We start from the raw sequence: 21,758 nt of genomic DNA on the forward strand, positions 1-21,758 counted from the left end.
TGCTGTCTTATTTTTTTTATTCAAAAAAGTGAATTTTTTCCAAAAAAAGCACGCTTGTAAGACCGCTGCGCAAATACGGTGTGAAAAAAAGTATTGCAATGACCGCCATTTTATTCTCTAGGGCAGTGTTTCTCAACTCCAGTCCTCAAGGCACCCCAACAGGTCATGTTTTCAGGCTTACCATTATTTTGCACAGGTGATTTGATCAGTTTCACTGCCTTAGTAATTACCACAGCTGTTCCATCTGAGGGAAATCCTGAAAACATGACCTGTTGGTGCGCCTTGAGGACTGGAGTTGAGAAACACTGCTCTAGGGTGTTAGAAAAAAAAAAACTATATATATATATATATATATATATATATATATATATATATATATATATATATAGAGAGAGAGAGAGAGAGAGAGAGAGAGAGAGAGAGAGAGAGAGAGAGGAGAGAGAGAGAGAGAGAGATGAGAGAGAGAGAAGAGAGAGAGAGAGAGAGAGAGAGAGAGAGAGAGAGAGAGAGAGAGAGAGAGAGAGAGAGAGAGAGAGAGAGAGAGAGAGAGAGAGAGAGAGAGAGAGAGAGAGAGAAAATGTTTGGGGGTTCCAAGTAATTTTCTAGCAAAAAAAAAAAAAAACAAACTGTTTTAAACATATACACACCTAAATTCCAAAAAGAGGCTGGTCTTTAAGTGGTTAACAAGGAATTCCAGATAGCAAGCAAACAAACGTAACCCCACTCAAGTTTCTTCAGACCAACTAGAGGCAGCCCGACTATCCCTAAATTTTGCCTTAACCACAGAAGCTTAAAAATGCCTCAGATGGTCAGGGGACAGGTTTTATTCCCAAAAGGAGAAAATAGGATTTAAACTGGCGGCCAAACTATCCCCCAAACCCTGCTCTCTAACCTTTCCCAAAATCTGCTCACCCCTTGGGACAAACGCAAAACCCTCAAAGAAATATGGCATGCTTTCATGAGTTTTATGCAAACCTTTATAAAGAAAAAAACTCATGCTCTCAAGCACAACTGGAAGACTTCCTTAATAGCGCACCGCTACCAAAACTATCAGCAAATCATACTGCCATCTTAGAAAAACCTATCACCAATATCGAGGTCTTGGATGTCATTAAACAAGGTTCCCCCCTGGCCCGAATGGGTTTTCAGTAGGCTACTACAAAAAGTTTGACCCCATCTGGTCCGGTTCTTCAACTCTTTTAAACCGGCCACCCCTTAGAAAAATACTTAAACTTGGCTTAAGTTTCAGTCCTTCCTAAGCCAGGCAAGGATGCAAGCAAAGTTAGCAATTACCGCCCAATTTCCTTGATCAATAATGATCACAAACTTCTAACAAAAATACTAGCCAACAGATTATCATTCTTCATGGCTTATTATGTCCATAAAGATCAAGCAGGCTTTATCCCAGGGAGGCAGGGACTGGACCAGATAAGGAGAGCCATTGACATTGTCACCTTACTTAAATCACAATGCGATGGAGGCACTCCCCAACAATGATTTTTGCTTTCCATAGACCTCTAAAAAGCTTTTGACACATTGACATGGCAGTATATGTTTGAGGTTCTAGAGAAGTGGGGTTTTGGCCCCAACTTTTTACGTATACTACATTCCCTCTACTCTAACCCTAGCGCTCAAGTGCGACTGCAGGGCAGATACTCAGATCCTTTTATAATTGAGACGGGCACCAGACAAGGCTGCCCACTCTCACCCCTAATATTCGCTATAGCCATAGAAACCTTGGCCGTAGCCATCAGAAACCACCCAGATAATAAGGGAGTTACGTGCCATCCCCAAGAGCAAAAATACGCTCTTTTTGCAGATGATCACCTCTTTGTCACATCCCCCCTTATCTCAACCCCAAACACTTTTAACCTCCTTCACCGTTTTGGAAACGCTTCGGGTCTCCAAGTAAATGTATCTAAATCCGCAGCTTTGAATATCTCAGTACCTCTCAATTTGCGGGAGCGCTTGCAGGCACACTTGCCATTTTCCTGGAGTGCTTCATCTATCCCTTACTTAGGAATTAACTTAGCCTCTAACTTTGACCTTTTATACTCTAACATTTACTCTCCCACGTTTAAAAAATTATTAGCAGACCTATCAATGTTGTCTAAACATGATCTATCCTGGCTCGGTCGGGTTAATGCCGTTAAAATGACGCTTCTGCCACGCCTCCTTTACGTCTTTAGATCACTTCTGATCTCGATTAGGAAAACACAATTATCACTATTTCAGCCTTAAATTTTGAACTTCATCTGGGGTTCCAAAAGGTAGGCGTTGCTTTAAAGCAGGGGTCTCAAACTGGCGGCCCTCCAGCTGTTGCGAAACTACAAGTCCCACAAGGCATTGCAAGGGACAGTTACAAGCATGACTCCCACAGGCAGAGGCATGATGGGACTTGTAGTTTCGTAACAGCTGGAGGGCCGCCAGTTTGAGACCCCTGCTCTAAAGACATAATTTTTAGACTCAAAACACAAGGTGGCCTGGCCCTACCCAACATATGGTGGTACTTTCAGGCAGCACAATTAGCCCAGGTCTCGATTGTATACTGTCAAGGCCCTAAGCCGGACAGGCTACTAATGGAACGACAGGCAGTTTCCCATCACACAACACACCATCTACTCTGGATCCCTTCCAGGCTTAGACCAGCGATACTAGCTCCCACCCTTTCCTATTCTCTGGCCTTCTGGGATCGCTTACAGAAACACTCCTCATTGACATCAGATTTCCGACCTCTAGTGCACCTATTCCACAACCCAGATTTTCCCCGGGTCAAAACATTCTTGCTTTTAAATGGTGGCTTAATAAAAGGTCTATTCAGAATAGGACACTTTATTAATTCAATGGGGCCCCTTACGGTAAGAAACTGTGTAAGCAAAGTAGACACGCCCTCCTCGGGGCGGTATAGAGTGACCCAAATATCACATTTCCTTCAGTCCATTTGGCCTAATAAACCCGAACCCCCAAACTATTCGTATATGAAACATGGTGCTCCAATATCATGGATCAGAAGGGGGGGGGGTATATCCATTATCTACTCCTCTCTGGCAAGGGCTACGAATAATCCCCTCTATGCCTAACTCTGGGAAAAGAATCTGGAGGAAGAGTGGGATCTCAAAAAATGGTGTCACCGCTTTCAAAGATTCTTCAAGGGCATATTGAACATTTCTTTGATGGAGGCGAACGTCAAAATCTTTACACGTTGGTACCGGGTTTCCACCCTGCTAGCTAAAATCTACCTGGACTCTTCTCCAATGTGCTTTAGGGGCTGTAATCACTTGGGCTCTTTGTTCCACACTTGGTGGTCTTGCCCATGAATCCGAAGCTTTTGGAACAGACTTTTCCACTTAATACGCAAGGTCATGGGGGTGTCTGTTCCTCAGAACCCTGGAGTAGCGCTCCTCAACCACAAGGTGGAGAAGATACCTAAACATACTCAAGTATTGAACTTTTACATACTCCTAGGTGCTAAAAATCACCATTGCAAGACACTGGAAAAGACCATCAGTCACACTCCCCGCAGAAAAACATAAGATCTCCTGGATCATGGCCCAGGAGAAAAAAGTAAGCATATTCCAAGACAGAGTTCATAAGTTTGAATCAATATGGGAACTCTGGGCAGACTACACCCACACGCCTCTTTCCCATGGAGCCTTCACCACACCAGTGTCATAACTCTAGGGGACCATGCTCTTCCCTTTTTCCTCTCGTTGTACCTTCTCTTCCCTCTACTTCTACTCTCAAGAAAACCTGTCTCTCGCTTGCTCTTTTCATTCTTGGTTGGCCTTAATTGGCGGTAATTATAAAGATTTTTCATGTCAAGGTGCGGGGCATTGGTAATCAATAGAGGTTTAGTTGCTCTTATCGCCTACACTGCCCTGGATACCTAAACATACTAGTCACAATGCTCTAATCTGCTCGATATATGGAAACAGATGTGACTATCGATTTACAATATCACCAGACGCACACCTACTTATAATTTGTTTGATTTTTTACTATGCTATTTTCCTTTACTAGGTTTGAGTGAAATTTGTTCTCACAACAAGTTAGAGTTTTGGGGTTTCACTACAAAGTACTGAAGAAGCCTTTCATTTTGCGGTGCATCCAGATCTTTCGATCTGGCTCACTCATTATCAAGGACTTGACTTATCGGCCTGAGAAGCCCATCTTTTCACAACAGCTGGATCCATTTGTCAGGGCCACCCTGCCCACAGAGAGATCACTTGTCAGATGAAAGTGAACCTCAGGCCCGCAATGGGTTTCCACTTCCATTACACACATTTCTGAAGTAAGGGATATTTGTTCTTCATATGTACATGACTGTTTTTAGTTAAACCATCTCTGTTATTGCTTTAACATGTAATCGGTATCATTGTAAACTCACAAATATTGCAAGAGGAAAAAAAAAAAAAAAAAAAAAGACAAAGGTTTCTTAAGGACTCAATTCTACACTCCCCCCCCCCCCCCCCATGTGTTTCCGGGTGGGAGGAGCCCATCTCTTGGGTAGCTGTCCTGAAAGATGACTTGGGAAAAACAAATTATGGGTATCAGTACAGTAAGGAATGTCTCTAATGGGTTTCTTTAGTACAGAAATAACCATATTCAGATCTGTGGAGTCAGGTCTGTGACGTCATCACACTGAAGCTGCTCGAATAATACCGCGTCTGAAGTTTCATTGCAAGCTGTCTTGTTACATGCTTTTTATCTCTTCGGTTCATGTAAATGCATCACTATTCTAATAAATAATTACCAGTCGGGTTGCGATATGAGATCTTTTTTTATGCTTACCATTCTGAGTGTCGGAGTCCATCTGGAAGGTGTGATGAGGCTTACTAGATGCTGGATACTGGGCTGTCGGGTTATCTGCAGGCGCAATTGATTTAACAGCTGTGGGCTATGAGCGTTGGCAACCTAGATAAACTCAAGCATTAATGATCTCTATAATTTGAGGTCATTTTGGTCAGGTAAGAGGCTGAATTACCTCACAGCACTTTTGCAGCATGTTTTTCATTTGTTGTTTACAGAAAAGCACAAGAGCATTTTTTCAGCAATTTTATATATATATATGGACTTTATTTTTTCACATATGCTAGAATAAATTTTTTCGCAAGCATATTGATTTATTTATTTATGATTTCCATGTGTTATGATTTATGAATTTTAGCTTCAACTACCTATTTTGCACTTAGGATGTACATTAGTTTAGGGAATATTTTTGTAGGAGCAAATTGTTTTTCATGTTGTAGATGCGATTTTTTCATTCAGCAATGTATTGCACAGAGTTGTTTTTTCATTAGGATTACTATTTAATTAGACATTGCACCTTTTCTTATTTATGGTCACTTTAAACCTGGCATTCAGGTGTACTTGAGTGCAGCAGTTCCAACTCTCTTTGCATTACTAAGCATGAAATTTCATTGTTAATTTAAAGTGGATGTAAACCCTCACATATACCCAGTGAAGTGAACAACCGCAGATGATACACAGGGATGAAACAAATCTCCCTACATAAGCGTTACATGTACATCAGCTGTCTTCAGCTTTATATACTGTTTAGAAAGTGCACATCGTGTTAGATTTTCTCTTCGTGGTTAGCACTGCAGTGAAGCCTGGGCGAACAGCCAAGACAGCTGATTAGAGGAAAGGCACACACCCCCTCTCCTCATAGGTAGAGGCTTTCAGCTCTGATCTTTGAATAGTTCAAGGCTTTGCTAATTTATAGCATCCTCCCCAACACAAAACTCAGGCTCTGCTTTTATCATATGTGACGGAGAACTTGTCAGGAGCTCAATCAAGCTGATAACAGAAGAATGGAGCAGGAGACAGCCATGGGACATAGTGCTTTGAAGAGAGATAACAAAACACTGCAGATATATTACGTGCCCAGCTCAAATTTCATGAATCGGGTTTACATCCACTTTAACCATATTCAGATGCCAAATAGTCAGAGGTAAAAACAGAGCTACACTGGAAACTTCATGCACAATGGTATTAATCAAGAAATATGAGGTCTCTGAAAAACTAAAGTGCCCAAATCTGCACCCCGATAGTGCTGAGGGCCATATGCTAGTCAAGGCCCAGCTGTAGGAAGGAGAGGATTTGTCCCAAGAGAAATTCCTAGGGTGGAAGCTCCAAGACTCACGGCAAGCGAATAACTCACTCAATTCTACGATTGAGGATAGACCTTGCGGAAGTAGACTTCCTAGCTTTAAGCATAATAGGAACCTTGGCTTCAATAAAGTCAGTGACTGAAGCAGGATGAAAAGTTAGTCCTTAAGACAAAAGATCCCGACGATCTAGAAGAGTCTATAGAGCATCCACCAGGAGTGTTACCAGGTTGGCATACTGCATCCAACTATACCAGTCTGGAGCAATAAGGATGACAAGAATGGCCCCCATCTGAAACCTGTGTAACAATTGAGGAAGAGGTTCCAAGGGAGAAAGAGCAGTGCTCATTTTGTACTGATCTCAGAGAGCCACTAGAGAATCCCTGTACCTACAGACACAACTATGCAGTCTGTTAGCTGTACCAGCAACATGCACACAGAGGTGCAAAATATTCTTACTTTAATCAGCCAGTAGGAGCAAGTTCTATTCTGACATGTTTTGTGTCATCCACAGCATTTTTTCAAAAAATTACAATGCCACATTCTTTGAGAAAACTTTGTGTCTAGCATGGAGCAGGACACAACAGAACAAGTTGCTGCTGGCTATTTTAAGGAACAATGTTTTGCTTCTCATTGTTGAGACCAATTTCGCCTGGAGTGGCTTGTGAAATATTTGATGGATTTGCTGTTTAGTCTGTTATTGTACCTGGAGGCCAGGAGCTACCAGCTAGGCATCACCCATTGGCAACACAGGTCATAGAATATCTTTGGGTGTAGAACCATTCATCCAGGCACAAGTGCTGAAACCAAGGAAGTCTGGCAGGACTGGATTGGATATACTTCTCTTGCACGCATTCTGGTTTCTCCCTAATGGTTAATGTATGCCATTGCCATAGCACTGCTTGAGTGAATCCAGACCAGAAACCAGCAGAATGGTCAAACACTGCAGAGAAAGCCAAATTGAAAGAAGATCCATGATGCTGATGGGGAGAGGAGACTCTTCTGACAACCAAGTCCATTGCACTGACAGGGTGTCCAGAACCCCTCTCCTGCTTAAAAGGCTAGCAACCTTTGTGAGGATCTTACAAAAGACAGAGAAAGGTCTTCCCTAACCGCAGATTTGGATTCCTGAGTCACCAAGTTAGGGGCAATCTGCTTCTCAGTGCCAAGAGAACCATTAAGTCCAGGTGTTTGATTGGCTTCTCCCACAGTGACAGAATGTTATAATATAGATGTACTGAGTGAACCTTGGCAAACAGAACTACCCTGAAGAAGGCCTCAAGCAAATATGAAAGTTGGACTATTCTTGGACTGGGAAGTCTTACGTTTCTCTTGGGGGAGAAACTCTGGAATAACAGTGTCTAGTCCTGGACACAGCTCAAGCCAAAGTTGTGTGCCTGTTCCGGCTATGATTTCTGAAGGTTCAGGATCAATCTGAACTGCTGTAACATCTGCACAGTCAAAGCCATGCTGTCCAACAGAGCCACGCAACTGTTACCTTAACATGGCCATCTATACCACAATGGGGGGTGTCAAAAGAGTACAACAGTATAATACTGGGACTAGAACCCAAGGTGTAGATGAGAGGACAAAGGGCAGAGCCAGGAACTGGTAGGTTAGAAGCCACAAAGCAAAATGAAGGAACCACTGACGCACTGGAAAGATGAGCACAAGTATGTGAATGCCCTTTATATCAACGGAAAATAGAAAGTCTCCCTGATGAAAAGAGATGACAGTCCTGGTGGATTCCATGCAAAATCTTTGGGCTTGAATAAACACATTTATAACTCTGAGGTCAAAAGATAGGGCACAAGCCCATTTTGGGTTTGGAGACTGAACAGGTTGGAATAATATCCTTGAAATGTCACAGGAACTAGGGAAATGACACCTTGGTCCACATGACCACTCGATTGAGATTTGTAATTTGTGCGGTGAAACAAATGTTTAGAGTGAGAAACTGAGAAGGGGGCATGTAGAAAAACTGCAGTATATATCCCTGGTATATCACCTTTTGCACCCAAGCAGCAGAAATTAAAGCAGTCTAAGGATCTGCAATGGTTAGTGTGGAAAAGTGGGGGAGCATCTTCCTTTCAGGATAGGCATGTCTAAAGATTTGGCAGCTGCTGACTTGATACTATGTTGGCAGACTGAGAGCCAAGCTTTTTGGATGGGGAGGGGTAGGTCTTAACAAGAAGAGCATGGAAGTGGAAAAACAAATGGGATGGACAAAAAGGACAAGAATTTACAGTCTATCCCTTAAGCTTTTTCCACTGAGGAATTAGGATAACCGCTTAGGGACAGCAAAGAGCTCCGTAAAAAAGACGGAACAGCGGATGCAATGGTAATGGTAAAGTCTTTGTGGCCCTTAGCAGCTTTAAAGAATCCAAGACTGGAAGCATTACTGATAGATGCAACAGGCTTAGGTAAATCAGACACAGAATCTGTGGGACAATATTGATGCTAACCCTACTGCGATTGAGGTTCAAATGGCATCTGGATGTACCAGCATTACAACTGAACAATGGATTTGGGGCACACACTACGATGAGGCCATACATACTCACATTGAACATTGGAAGGATTATCAAAGTTGCAAGTTCAGATGTGTAAGTTTAACATTATTATTGTACATGCATTAACATGTGTCCTTCAGTAGTAGGATCCAATGTTTATATTTGTGTATGATTTGCAAAATAGAAGTGCATTTAAATTCATATGTGTCATCTTCGTTGGGGAGGTGGTTTAGGTGCCTTGTGGGAACATGTTGACAATGCTGCCATTTATGGTAAACAAGGAGGATTTTTAGGAGGTTGGGTGGGTTTTATTGTGGATAAGTATACCTGTATTTTTATTTTGTAAAATAAATGGTCTTTTTGAGGACATAGCTGATGCTAGTGTTTTATGTTTGAGGTTGTTTTATACAGTGTATTTTATACATTTTGTATAGCATCTATCTGTAGAAGTCCATCACCATAGTTAGTTGGTTTTAGAATCAGACAAGTGACTGTGTGGAGTTAGGGCAAAGTAAAGGTCAGGCTAAGAGGCAAGGCCTCAGGTATTCACAAAACCAATGCAGGTGGTAACAGGTGAGGGTCATTTTAACTTATGTTGTGTGTTGATTTTAAACATGTCACTTTTTCTTCATCCCTGTTAATATGGTCATACGCCTGTTTTTTAGCTTAGATGTGGCTCCATACTGAACTGACAGATTCATTTTTAAATTACGTCTGTATACCTCATAACCAACTATGACTAAGGCCCTGGAGGACTGAAAAACACCACTGTATGATTTTTATGCCTATTTAATAAAAGATGATTTGTGAAAAAGCTTCTAGTGCTGAATATCTGATTGCATTTACCCTTTGGAAGGATACTGACACTTTCAGTGCACTAGGAGGAGGAAGTACAAGTAGGGGTGAGCTGCATATTTTTGTCTATTCACAAAACCAAAGAAGATGGTAGCAGCTGAAGGTCCAATGGCCAGAGATGACCAAAGTCACTGTAGGTGGGCAGGAACGGATGAAAGCAAGCAGCATGAGTGATACACTACCCAGCAGATGTCCATGCTCAGTACCACAACATTAAAAGGGTTGTAAAGTCAGAAGTTTTTTTTTAATCTTAATGCATTCTTTGCATTAAGCAAAAAAGCCTTCTGTGTGCAGCAGCCCCCCTAATACTTACCTGAGCCCATCTCTATCCAGCAATGTCCACGAGTGTCTCGGTCGTCCGAGACTCTTCCTTCCTCTGGGTTGCGGCTCTATGTCTGAATGGACACAGGGAGCTGTGACTTGGCTGGGGTACCCCCATAGCAAGCTGCTTGCTGTGGGGGCACTTGACAGGAGGAAGGGGCCAGGATCACAGAAGAGGGCCCCGAGAAGAGGAGGATCGTGGCTGCTCTGTGCAAATCCACTACACAGAGCAGGTAAGTATAACATGTAAGTATAACATGTTTGTTATTTTTATAGAAAAAAAAAAAAAAAAACACACACACAAGACTTTACAATCACTTTAAATTCTTCTATGGCACAAAGTCCAGTGGCGTCCATCTATGGTACTCCAAAAGCCAGGCCAAGGATGGCTGCTAAGAGCTCGTTCACACGTGTGTTAAGAACGAAGCAATGCTCATTAACGTGCCTATAGCATTTACGATAAGTTTTTGTTGTGTTGCAAAAATGCTTGTCAAAGGTCTCAGAAAGTGGTGTTTAACCGCTTGCTGCCCGCATAATAAATTACATTGTGGATTTGAACAGTGATATTTGAATGATGCCTGCAGCTACAGGCATCATTCAGATATCATCTTTTAGAGCCGGTGATTCCCTTCACTATAAGAATGATCATAGCGGCTGTTCAGCCTCTTGATCGTTCCTACAGGTAGCGGGAGGGGACGTCCCACCACCCTCCGATGCTTCTCCCAGCTCACCCCTACCACCGGCGAACTGGAGAAGCAATCGACCGGCCCCAGATGCTGATAATAGAGATTTCCAGTGGGCCAGATGGTCCCCGGAGTCTCTATGATTGTTTGAAGGTCGGGCGTGATGTTATGACGTCATGCCAGACCTCTGCATTTAAAAAAATGGGAAGCTGAGATTTTTTTTTTTTTGATTTCAGGCTTTCCAGACTAGAGGTGAGATCTGACTTATTGACCCCAGATCTCACTGTAAAGAGGACCTGTAAAGCACTATTCCTATTACAAGGGATGTTTACATTCCTTAAAATAGAAATAAAAGTGATTAAAAAAAAAATGCAAAAAGAAAGTGTCAAAATCGAAAAATAAAAATAAAATTAACAATAAAAGGAAAAAAAATAATTAAAAGTGCCCCTGTCCCCGCTCGCAGAAGCGAACGCATACGTAAGTCACGCCCACATATGTAAACGGCGTTCAAATCACACATGTGAGGTATCACCGCGAACATTAGCGCAAGAGCAATAATTCTAGCACTAGACCTCCTCTGTAACTTAAAACATGTAACCTGCAAAAAATGTTAAAACGTGGCCTATGGGGATTTTTAAGTACCGAAGTTTGGTGCCATTCCACGAGTGTGTGCAAATTTGAAGCGTGTCAGGTTAGGTATCCATTTACTCTGCGTAACATCTTTCACATTAGACAAAAAAATTGGGCTAACATTACTGTTTTTTTTTTTTTTTTTTCTTAATGCATGAAACAGTTTTTTTTTTCCCCAAAAAACGCATTTGAAAAATTGCTGCGCAAATACCATGCGAGATAAAAAGTTGCAACGACCACCATCTTATTCTCTAAGGGCCTCTCCTAAAAAAAAACCCATATATAACGTTTGGGAGTTCTGTGTCATTTTCTAGCAAAAAAATTATGATTTATACATGTAGGAGAGAAATGTCAGAATTGGCCTGGGTGGCAAGTGGTTAATTAGGGGGAAATGACGTTGAGACAAACAACTGTCTTGAGGCATGTTTAGGCTATGGTGTAATAGCAGGCATTTTTGTGAATTCTCTGCAAAACTGATTTGCATGCTTTGGTCTCTGACACTTGGCATAGTCCAGCTCATCTTTGCCGACACAAAAAACCTTGCCACTGTCGATAATTCTCAAAGCTCCGTCTACCACTGTCAGTACTTCTGGTTGGTTTGATGCTTTTACCTGCACACAGAAGCAAATGGTGTTACCACATGAATGCTCTGCACAAACAAAGTGGCTGGAGCAACTCTGTTCTAGTTCTCAATTTCCCAGTGCATTCTGGGTAACAGAAAACTCCACTGCCACTCTCCCAGCACTCAGCTAACACTTTATAAATGCCTCACTAAGGGTACTTTTACACTGGGGCAGGGGTCCGTTAGTGGTGCTTTACCATTGTTTTAGCGGCAGTTTTCGTCCGCTAGCGGAGCGCTTTTAACCCCCGCTAGCGGCCCAAGAAAGGGATAAAAGTCCCCATGTTGCGGCACTACCGAAGTGCTTTGCAGGTGCTTTGGCAGCGCTGTCCATTCATTTCAATGGGCAGGGCGTTTTGGGAGCGGTGAATACACCGCTCCCAAACGGCCCCAAAAATGCTTGCAGGACTTTTCAGAACATCCGGCAAACGCACCGCCCCAGTGTGAAAGCATTGGGACTTTCACACTGGGGATACATGAGAGGCGCTATTTTTAGCGCTAAAACGCCTGAACAGTGCCTCAGTGTGAAAGGGCTCTAACAGGCCATAAATGCTATAGAGGTGGGGGGTAAGGTGCAGTTATGGTGCTTTTCCATTGAAATTAACGAAGGTGTGTACTGCACTGTGTGGTACCCATTGTAATATTCATGGCAGGCATTGGAAGGCAATAAATGGCACTTAAACACAGTACTGACCTATGTGTGAACGCGCCCCCTAAGAGACCAGGTATAACAGTGAAAAAAAAAAAAAAGGTGCTAGCAAAAACAGACTAATCTTTTCCACAGTTGAGCTGAAATTACCCAGCCTCCTACAACACAAGCAAAAAACTGAGGCCTGGTAGTGGAAGGGGTTATCCTGGACTGGCCTACAGTTTGTGTCTGCCCCAGTCCAATCCTCCTGTATGTGGTGGTATAACCCAAAGGTTAAAGCAATATTAAACCTATTTGTGCAAGCTTTGACATACACATAATGAAAACTAGCATTAACATCATGGTCCACATAAAACATAATTTGAATTATTCTAAATACATTTTTTCTTAGATTTTCTGTAATCCAGTCACATTATCATTTTCAAGTTCCTATGCGACTCATGGGCAATATGTGGGCAGAGCTCTCCATTTGTGACGCATCCTGCATGACCCTGTCCTTTGCCTGGGGTCGCAGAGCTGAATGGCACTATGGCAGACACATACTATTTGGGGGACAAAAAAAAGGTCTAAAAACCAATACCATTCTCAATAAAAAGCTATACATGTAACCCTTGCTTAGTTTAACAACCATTCATTCACATGAAAAAAAAATTCTTTACCATGTTCTCAGGCGCCCCATGTGACACACCTTTAGAACTGTCAGACAGTGGCGTCTACTCGTCAGCTGCTCCAGGGGACACTCCGGAATGTGCACGTCATGTGGAGCAGATGGGAAGATAATAAAGAATTTTGTTTTCATGTGAATAAATGGTAGCTAAACTAAGCAAGCATGATGTAGGTTTTTTTTTTTTTTTTTAAAGAATGTTAATATTTAGATCAATTTTATTCTCAACAACAGTCATATGACTGGCTGAAGAGAGCTTGGCTGTCAGCTACAATGTACGAGCCACTTTGCATGACATGCAGTAATGTCATTAAGGGGTGGCTGGGGGAAGAAAAAGCACAGGGCTTCCCAACACTGAAAATTAACCATGCAGAGATGGAGTGGCAGCCCAGAAGACAGAGGACTGGCTGGCATAGTGTTGCCATGCTGAACAAGCCGAATCTCCAGGCAGTTACTCTCTATTAATCTATTTTTTTTGGCTTAACACACACAGGAAAAATTATGGAGCCAAAATGGGAAAAATAAATTTTAAGAGTTTAAATAACAACTCCAGCCATGGCATTATACATGGTTACACCAAGGACCAATATAACAGTGTATATATCCATACCTGGACACTGCCCCTGCAAATTTTGAAAACGCTGAAGTAGACACTACTGCTTCAGTGATCTCCATCTGCTTTTGGGTCTCCATGTCAAGTAGCTGCACTCCTGCTTATGGTACACACAGGAGGCTGCCCGTTTGGCACAGCCGCCATTCAGAGAATGATTTGCATTGTTTGAATAAAATACAATAAAATGCAAATACACTAGTGGCCGAACTGTTGTGTTCACAATGCATCAGGCCAGCCTCTGAGCACAGGACCCAGTGTCTACTTCAGTGGTTTTCAGCTTCCCAGGGCATCGGTTAGGTATGGTTTATACATAGCTATATTGGTCCAAGCTGGAGCAATGTAACTGTGTGATAGAGCCGTATCAGGATTTTTTTTCTTTCATTAAATTTTTTAATCATTTTCTGCACACAAATATAGCTTTTTTTTGGTGGTATTTAATCACTGCTGTATTTTTAATTTTTTTACAAAAAAAAAAATAATTTGAAGAATAAAAAAAGTTTTAGTTTGTCAGTAAATCTTGTAAATAAGTAATTTTTCTCCTTCATTGATGTGCGCTGATGAGGTGGCACCGATAGGCTGCACTGATGAGATGGCACTTATGGGCACTGCTTAGGTGGCACTAATTTACTGCACTGATAGGCGACACTGGAGGGCACAGATAGGTGGCACTGATGAGCAGGCACGAATGGGCACTGAAAGGCAGTTCCCATTACTGACTGGTGTCACTAATGGGCACTGCTTGGTAGCAGGACACGGCGTGGCTGTGGTCATTTGACATCCACACAGAACGAGAGCCACGCTGCTCTTCCATCATTGGATTGGACGGTGGGCAGGTGGTAAGTGGTTAAAAAATGTTTTTATTTTATTACTTTTTTTTATTTTAACACTGTCCCTTTAAAACATTTTTTTTTAAATCACTTATTGTTATTGCAAGGAATGTAATGTAAACATCCCTTGTGATAACAATACAGCATGACAGGTTCTAAAAGACCCCAAATCTCATCTCTACTCTTAAAAGCAAAAGATCAAAACATTATTTTTTTCATCTTTTGCTTTAAGAAAAAGAAACAGACAGACAAAAAAAACCAAAAAAACACATTACAAGGCCCGAGAATCGGAAGTAACGTCGCTCCAGTCCTCCATTTGAATGGGAAAACACTACCGAGGCCAGATGGTTCCCAGGCTCACCGATCGCTAACGTAAGCTCTGGAGAGGTGCCTCCTCCGTCACTTCTAAAAGTGATCCCGTGGCGAATCCGCTGCTGGGATCACTTATCTGAAAGCCAGCCGCCTGGGAGAAAAGAAAATACCAGGGTCATGGCATCTAGCTGCAGCCATAAACCTGGTAATTAACATCAAATGAATGGTGTAAATTGCCAGTTAGGTGGTTGGCAAGTGGTCAATGAAATTTTAAGAATTCCTGTGTCGCTCAATGAAGAAAAGAAAAAACTCAACATGGACAGGACTGCATTTATCTAGCTAAACCCCAACTTGCCAAGATAAGCAAAAGCAGGATATGGGCCATGCTGTTTACTAAAGTCCTTGAAGTAAACAATCTCTCACTAACCTCTGAAGGCACTGGCACTGTTAAAGCGTTTGTTAATCTCCCCCCCCCCCCCAAAACAAAAAAAAAAAAAAATGGATCCTGCTCCTTTAAAGCATCTTATACAGCACAGTGCTTGTGCTGTGTAATTTGGACCCCTGTAACACCTAAAAAAACGGGCTGATCCTGTCAGTTTCTCTCCTCACTTCTGCAAACAGACCACGATAATTATGGCTGCTGAGCCCCTGACATTGCGGTCTGTTTGCGTACCTCTGTCACCCGCAGTCTGCTCCCCTCTTCGTGCAGTGCTGCCCCCACCCACCTCCTGCTGCAGGAACATACATTATATTTTAATACTATCCATTTTGTATCTAAATACTGTGCCCCGCTGTCTGTGTTTTATGAAAAAACAAAAACAAACCTCTTTTACTGTATCTCACGGCAGCTCCCTTTGGTCACGTGACCAGCCGTGTCTCCTCCCCTCCCGCTGACGTCAGCTGAAAAACCTCGGCCCTGCCCCCTGCTTCTGCAAGACGGGCAGAGAGAAGACACAACCGGTAACATGAGAGCCGGGAGCCGCCGTGAAATACGGTAAAGGAGGACTTATGATAAAACACAGACAGGGGGGCACAGTATTAGGAAACAAAACAGATAGTATTAAAATGGGAAAGTGGGTTAACAACCACTTTAGGTAATTCAAACCTTAAAGAAAACAGACTCTGAAGTGGAGCTGCATTGCACCTGTGAACAGCTAACAGCACCTGTATTTTGTTTACATAAGAAGGTGTAAAATACAAAGCTTTGCAAAATGAACAGCAATTTTGTCAATCTTTTACTTGTGTGTAAAAGACATGTTTAAAGAGCTTTTTTCTTTGCCATAACAGTCAATATGAAAGGGAAGGTGGCTCAAACCATTTCCAATGAAAAGGACTTGCTTCTGAATCTGATGCCAGATTCCACAACCCCCCCCCTTCTCTTAAATTTTTTCCTGCCTCTCTGTGAAAAGGGCTTGGGATATTTTACATGATGAATGTATTATGTTTTGTAATGAAATAATATTGTAACGATCTTAAAATTTTTCTAACATATATAGATTATATATTGTTTGATACTGTTCTAGCGACTATCTATGTTTCACATTGAAATCTAAGGTTCAGAAGAAGCGGGCTCTCTCCCAAAACATGCCAACCTATATGAGTGATCCCTGAGGACTCTACAACTTAAGTTCTCTTACCACACAAATAAGCAACAGCACTAGCGTCTGTTTATATATATTTTATGCTTCTGTGATATATATTTATTTTTTTGTACAAAAAGATTTATTTTAAACTATCTTTGTATCATTAACCCTTGGAAAAAATAACACAGCAGAAAAAAAAAAAGTGATAAAAAATCATCCAGATTTGATAAAAATTTAAATGTAAACCTTGCTATAGGTTAGTCTTTTACCTGCCATACTTAATAAAACCGATGTTGCAACTGCTGATGTCAATCCCAGCTTACATACCCACCTATCGAATACACTTCCCTAGGTTACAAAATAGGCTGACTTATCAAACTTTGAAATAACTCAAGACACTCTCGAGCAAAACACCCTCATGCAAGACTAATAAAAACCTCAATCACACCATGAAAATATTTGTTAAACTGGGCTAAAAATTGTTTACAATTGCCTACCACTATTGTCTTTAATGGGCAAGATGATCATAAAAAAAAAAAAGAAACAGACAGCAAGACTACAAAGTAACATTTATAAAAAAAAAATTAAAAAAAGGCATTTTTGTATTCAATGTATAAATGATTAAAGATATTCCAGGGTCAGTCGGCAACAGTGAAGAAACATACATTTCAGCATCAGAAGTGGTTAAGTGCAGTGTCACGTGTCATGTGGACTTACCACTGTGGATAACTTAATCACACGGACTTTTGGTGCTATATGAGCTGCTTCTCCAGAGCTGCTGTTTGACCTCTGCATAACAGTTCTCTTTGTGCCAGCAAGTCTCTGCTCTATTGGCTTGCCCTGGACTGGAGCTACTGTAACAGCATGCTGTGAGGTCAGCGATGGGGCTGACCTTGCAGGTCGGACCTGTTGAACCTTCGGAACAGGACTCTCTGACACTTTGTTTTGCACTGCCTGCTTAATGATCTTCTTTTGTTGTCCCTGAAATGTTACATTGGTTACAGAAGTTTGCAGAGGGGGGATATTCTGTGGAGGGTTTGCTGCCTCAGACTTCTTAGGAGTCAGTCTATTTTTCACATTTGGCTGCGCCTGCGCAGTGGCGGGAGGCAGAATCTGGCTGCTGTTATTTTCTGACTTTACAGTCTGTTTGTCCATCTCAAGCTGGCTTTGCTGTGCAATGCTAGCCTGTTGTTGCTGCTGCTGTTGACTGAGTCTCTGCAGAAGCTCCTTTTTCCTGGCACCAGCCTGCTGTTGGCGACGCAGTTCCTTCTGCTTTAAAATTTCCTCTCTCAAACGCTTCTGTTCTTCGATTTTTAAGCGGTATTTCCTGGTCTCCTCGTCCTCATCAGGGAACTTTAACGGAAAGAAAACATATGCCTTTATACCTCAGTAATAATAGCTCATTTCTGCAATCACTGGCTACGCTACTACCATTTCTCTCTCAACACAAATGGGCTGATTAGTAGTATAGACACGCACAGAAACAGTTTTTAGCCCTTCATAAACACAGGATGAAACAACTATGGGGATAACAGAGAGCCTTTCTGTCAGATCGCTTTATCTCGTTCTCTGCTGACAAACTAACAAAAGGTAGAGGTAAATGACCTGAAAAGGTTTCATTAGAACTATTGATTTTTCTTACACAATTTTAAAGCTTGATCTCAAACTCATTTGTCACACAATAATTGCTTATAATGAACACCACAAGCCAAGTGGCTGACCTTGAACTTGAGCACCCTCTCAAGAATCGAAATGTCGTCAACTGCAAAGCTGGAATATTAATGGTAAACTGCAAAGACTTATTATTCTGTGCTCATGTCTCCTCTGGATGAAAATAATAAGCATCAAATAACCTTTTTTCGGTCTGGGAACTCTAATAAGCAACCATCTCAACTCTACAGTAATACAGTTTATTAATAGGAGGCCAGAGTGACTGATGGCTAATGATGAAAACACACCACATTCTTGCATTTGTGAGCTAATCAACTCTGTACATACTTGCCTTTTTATAGTGCCCAAGGTACTATGAAGAAGGGCAAAAGTAAAGGTGTAATGGCTAAACTCTGTTATTGTATCACTAACAGAATTGTGTCAAGAACTTTCCCCCTTAATCTGAGATTCCCCCACATATTGCAGGTCTCACTGATCACTAGGTTTGCTTTTTAATCAATAATACTTTATTAGGGGTTGACAATTTTATTTGATTTCAACAAAATGTCAATTGAAAAAAGAAAAAAAAAAAAAAAAGAAGGGCAATAAACAGCAAGAGAACGTGTACTGGCTATAACACAAAAGCTGAAAAAGAATGAGGTTCCAACTGCAAATATTTAGACCCCCTAGTCTTATGGTTCCTGGGTTTTATCCAGCTGCATTACACAAAAAAAAAAAAAAAAAAAAAAAAAAAGGCAAGCTTTAGGAGTGAAATTTGATTCCCCTTGCAAAAGCCTCAATGGTGACTTCAAAATCTAAAATCCTAAACAAGATCTTCAGAGCATTCAAGCCATTGTGTTCTCTAAAACCTCTTCATTTTGGGTGGACATATTCTTTAAACCCACCCAATTTAGAAGTTTACAAACATACGGTGCCTTGAAAAAGTATTCACACCCCTTGAAAATTTTCCACATTTTGTCATGTTACAACCAAAAACGTAAATGTATTTTATCGGGATTTTATGTGATAGATCAACACAAAGTGGCACATAATTGTAAAGTGGAAGGAAAATGATAAATGGTTTTCATATTTTTTTTACAAATAAATGTGTTAAAAGTGTGGCGTGCATTTGTATTCCCCCCCACCCAGATTGGATGGAGAGCGTCTGAACAGCAATTTTCAAGTCTTGCCACAGATGCTCAACTTGATTTAGTTCTGGATTTTAGGCCATTCTAACACATGAATATGCTTTGACCTAAACCATTCCACTGTAGCTCTGGCTGTATGTTTAGGGTCGTTGTCCTGCTGGAAGGTGAACCTCCACCCCAGTCTCATGTCTTTTGCAGACTAACAGGTTTTCTTCTAAGATTGCCCTGTATTTGGCTCCATCCATCTTCCCATTAACTCTGACCAGCTTCCCTGTCCCAGCTGAAGAAAAGCATCCCCACAAAAGGATGCTGCCACCACCATGTTTAACGGTGGGAATGGTGTGTTCAGGGTGATGTGCAGTGTTAGTTTTCCGCCACACATAGTGTTTTGCTTTTAGGCCAAAAAGTTCAATTTTGGTCTTAACTGACCAGAGCCTATTCTTCCACATGGCTTCTCGCAAACTGTAAAAGGGACTTCTTATGCTTTTCTTCTTGCCACTCTTCCATAAAGTCCAGATTTGTGGAGTGCACGACTAATAGTTGTCCTGTGGACAGATTCTCCCACCTGAGCTGTGGATCTCTGCAGCTCCTCCAGAGTTACCATGGGCCTCTTGGCTGCTTCTCTGATTAATGCTCTCCTTGCCCAGCCTGTCAGTTTAGGTGGATGGGCATGTCTTGGTAGGTTTGCAGTTGTGCCATACTCTCTTTCCATTTTCGGATGATGGATTGAACAGTGCTCCGTGAGATTTTAAAAGCTTGGGCTATTTTTTATAACCTAACCCTCCTTTAAACTTCTCCACAAATTTATCCCTGACCTGTCTGGTGTGTTCCTTGGCCTTTATAATACTGTTAGTGCACTAAGGTTCTCTAACAAACCTCTGAGGGCTGCACAGAACAGCTATATTTATACGGAGAAGAAATTACACACAGGTGGGCTCCATTTACTAATCATGTGACTTCTAAGGGCAATTGGTTTCATTAAATTTTAGTTAGGTGTATCAGATTAACGGAGGTTGAATACAAATGCACGCCACACTTTCCAGATATTTGTTTGTAAAAAATGTTGAAAATCATTTATCATTTTCCTTCCACTTCACAATTATGTGCCACTTTGTGTTGGTCTATCACATAAAATCCCAATAAAATACATTTACGGTTTTGGTTGTAACATGACAAAAGGGATATGAATACTTTTTCAAGGCACTGTATGAGGACTGAGCAGTAATACATAATTACACATTCTGGCTGATGGCTAAGCTGCAGTAAAAATGTTATAATTGTCTTTACTAAAGATATACTATTTCCCTTTTCATTGCAATGCACTCTTTATCCATCAGCTGCTAAGTGCAGAGTATGTTGAATTTCAACGTGACATGGTAAAATACAACTAAAGAGTAGACAGTGGGCTACAATTTGGTGGGAACAAAGGTAAACCTGCGTCCTTAAAAGTGTATGTCACAACAAAAGGGGAATTCTGACTTACCTGGAGTATAGTACAGGACACGGGGCTTGTATTCATGGACCACAAGGATAAAAAAAAAAAAAACTTTGCTAGGATTGCCCTTACTGCACTCATTTAACTCTGCCTACTCCATGAGACACTAGGTTTTATGCAAGCAATAAGGAGTGACCACAGAAGACAAAGCAGAGGGGCCTGCATCAAGATAGGGGCCTGTATGCCAAGAAAAGGAATTTACAGAAAAGTCAAAATTAACATTATTTTAAAGTGATTGTAAAGCTTGGCTTTTTATTTTATTAATTAAATAATCATATATATGTAACACTGGTAATGGTTTTGCACAGAGCAACCCTGATCCTTCTCTTCTGGGGTCCCCCGCTGATGCTCTTGGCTCCACTCTTCCGCCAAAGGCCCCACAGCAAGCCACTTGTGTATGCTCGGTCCAGAGCCCTGCTCTTTGGGTTCATGTGTATCCTGTTCTCTATTGGTTCCTTTGTGATCAGACTTGACCTGACACCCCCCCCACACACACATGGTGTTTTACTGGAAAGTTCAGTGCACTGCTGTTTCTCCTCCCTAGCTCCTATGCAGCTCAATACACTGACAGACGGCGTGGATTAATGTTAATAAAATAACGAGTCCCCCTACATTATATACATAAGTACACACACATTATATATACATACACACACTCTATCTATATATATACATACACACATACATACATTATATATACATATGTATATATATGTATACACATAAATATGACAGGGGGACATGGTTACAGTGTTGGAGGGTCTGAACGAGGCATAAGGAAGTTAACAATCTTCCTCCTTCCCCCTCAGATCCCCCGGGATTATCTCTTCACTCCCCGATTCTCCACCTCTGAGCTGGTGAATCGGGGAGTGTGAATTCTGACTCAGATCGCCAGTGAAGCGGTGAGATCACCGCTTCATAAACTGGCCTTTACTGTGTCATTCAATGAGGATTCTCCATGTGTAGAGATAATCGGCGGGAGAACAAGTTCAAACACTTCTCCCACCGATTATCACTGTTTCATAAACTGTTTATGGACTGGGATCCCCGCTGATCACTGCTTCATAAACGGACACCAAACTCAGT

General features: G+C 41.6%; 1 protein-coding gene across 5 annotated transcripts in view; it reads right to left on the reverse strand.

Moving 5' to 3' along the window:
- The window catches only part of RBM33 (RNA binding motif protein 33), a 264,644-nt gene that overhangs the window by 97,945 nt on the left and 144,941 nt on the right, over positions 1-21,758 (reverse strand). For all 5 annotated transcript variants that reach the window (XM_073629949.1, XM_073629950.1, XM_073629948.1 and 2 more), the window contains exon 15: positions 17,097-17,732. In XM_073629949.1, the coding sequence (XP_073486050.1) occupies positions 17,097-17,732 (636 nt within the window). The remainder of the gene's footprint in view (positions 1-17,096; positions 17,733-21,758) is intronic.

The sequence above is a fragment of the Aquarana catesbeiana genome, linkage group LG05 (genome assembly GCF_042186555.1).
Source record: "Aquarana catesbeiana isolate 2022-GZ linkage group LG05, ASM4218655v1, whole genome shotgun sequence".
Classification (NCBI taxonomy): Eukaryota; Metazoa; Chordata; class Amphibia; order Anura; family Ranidae; genus Aquarana; species Aquarana catesbeiana.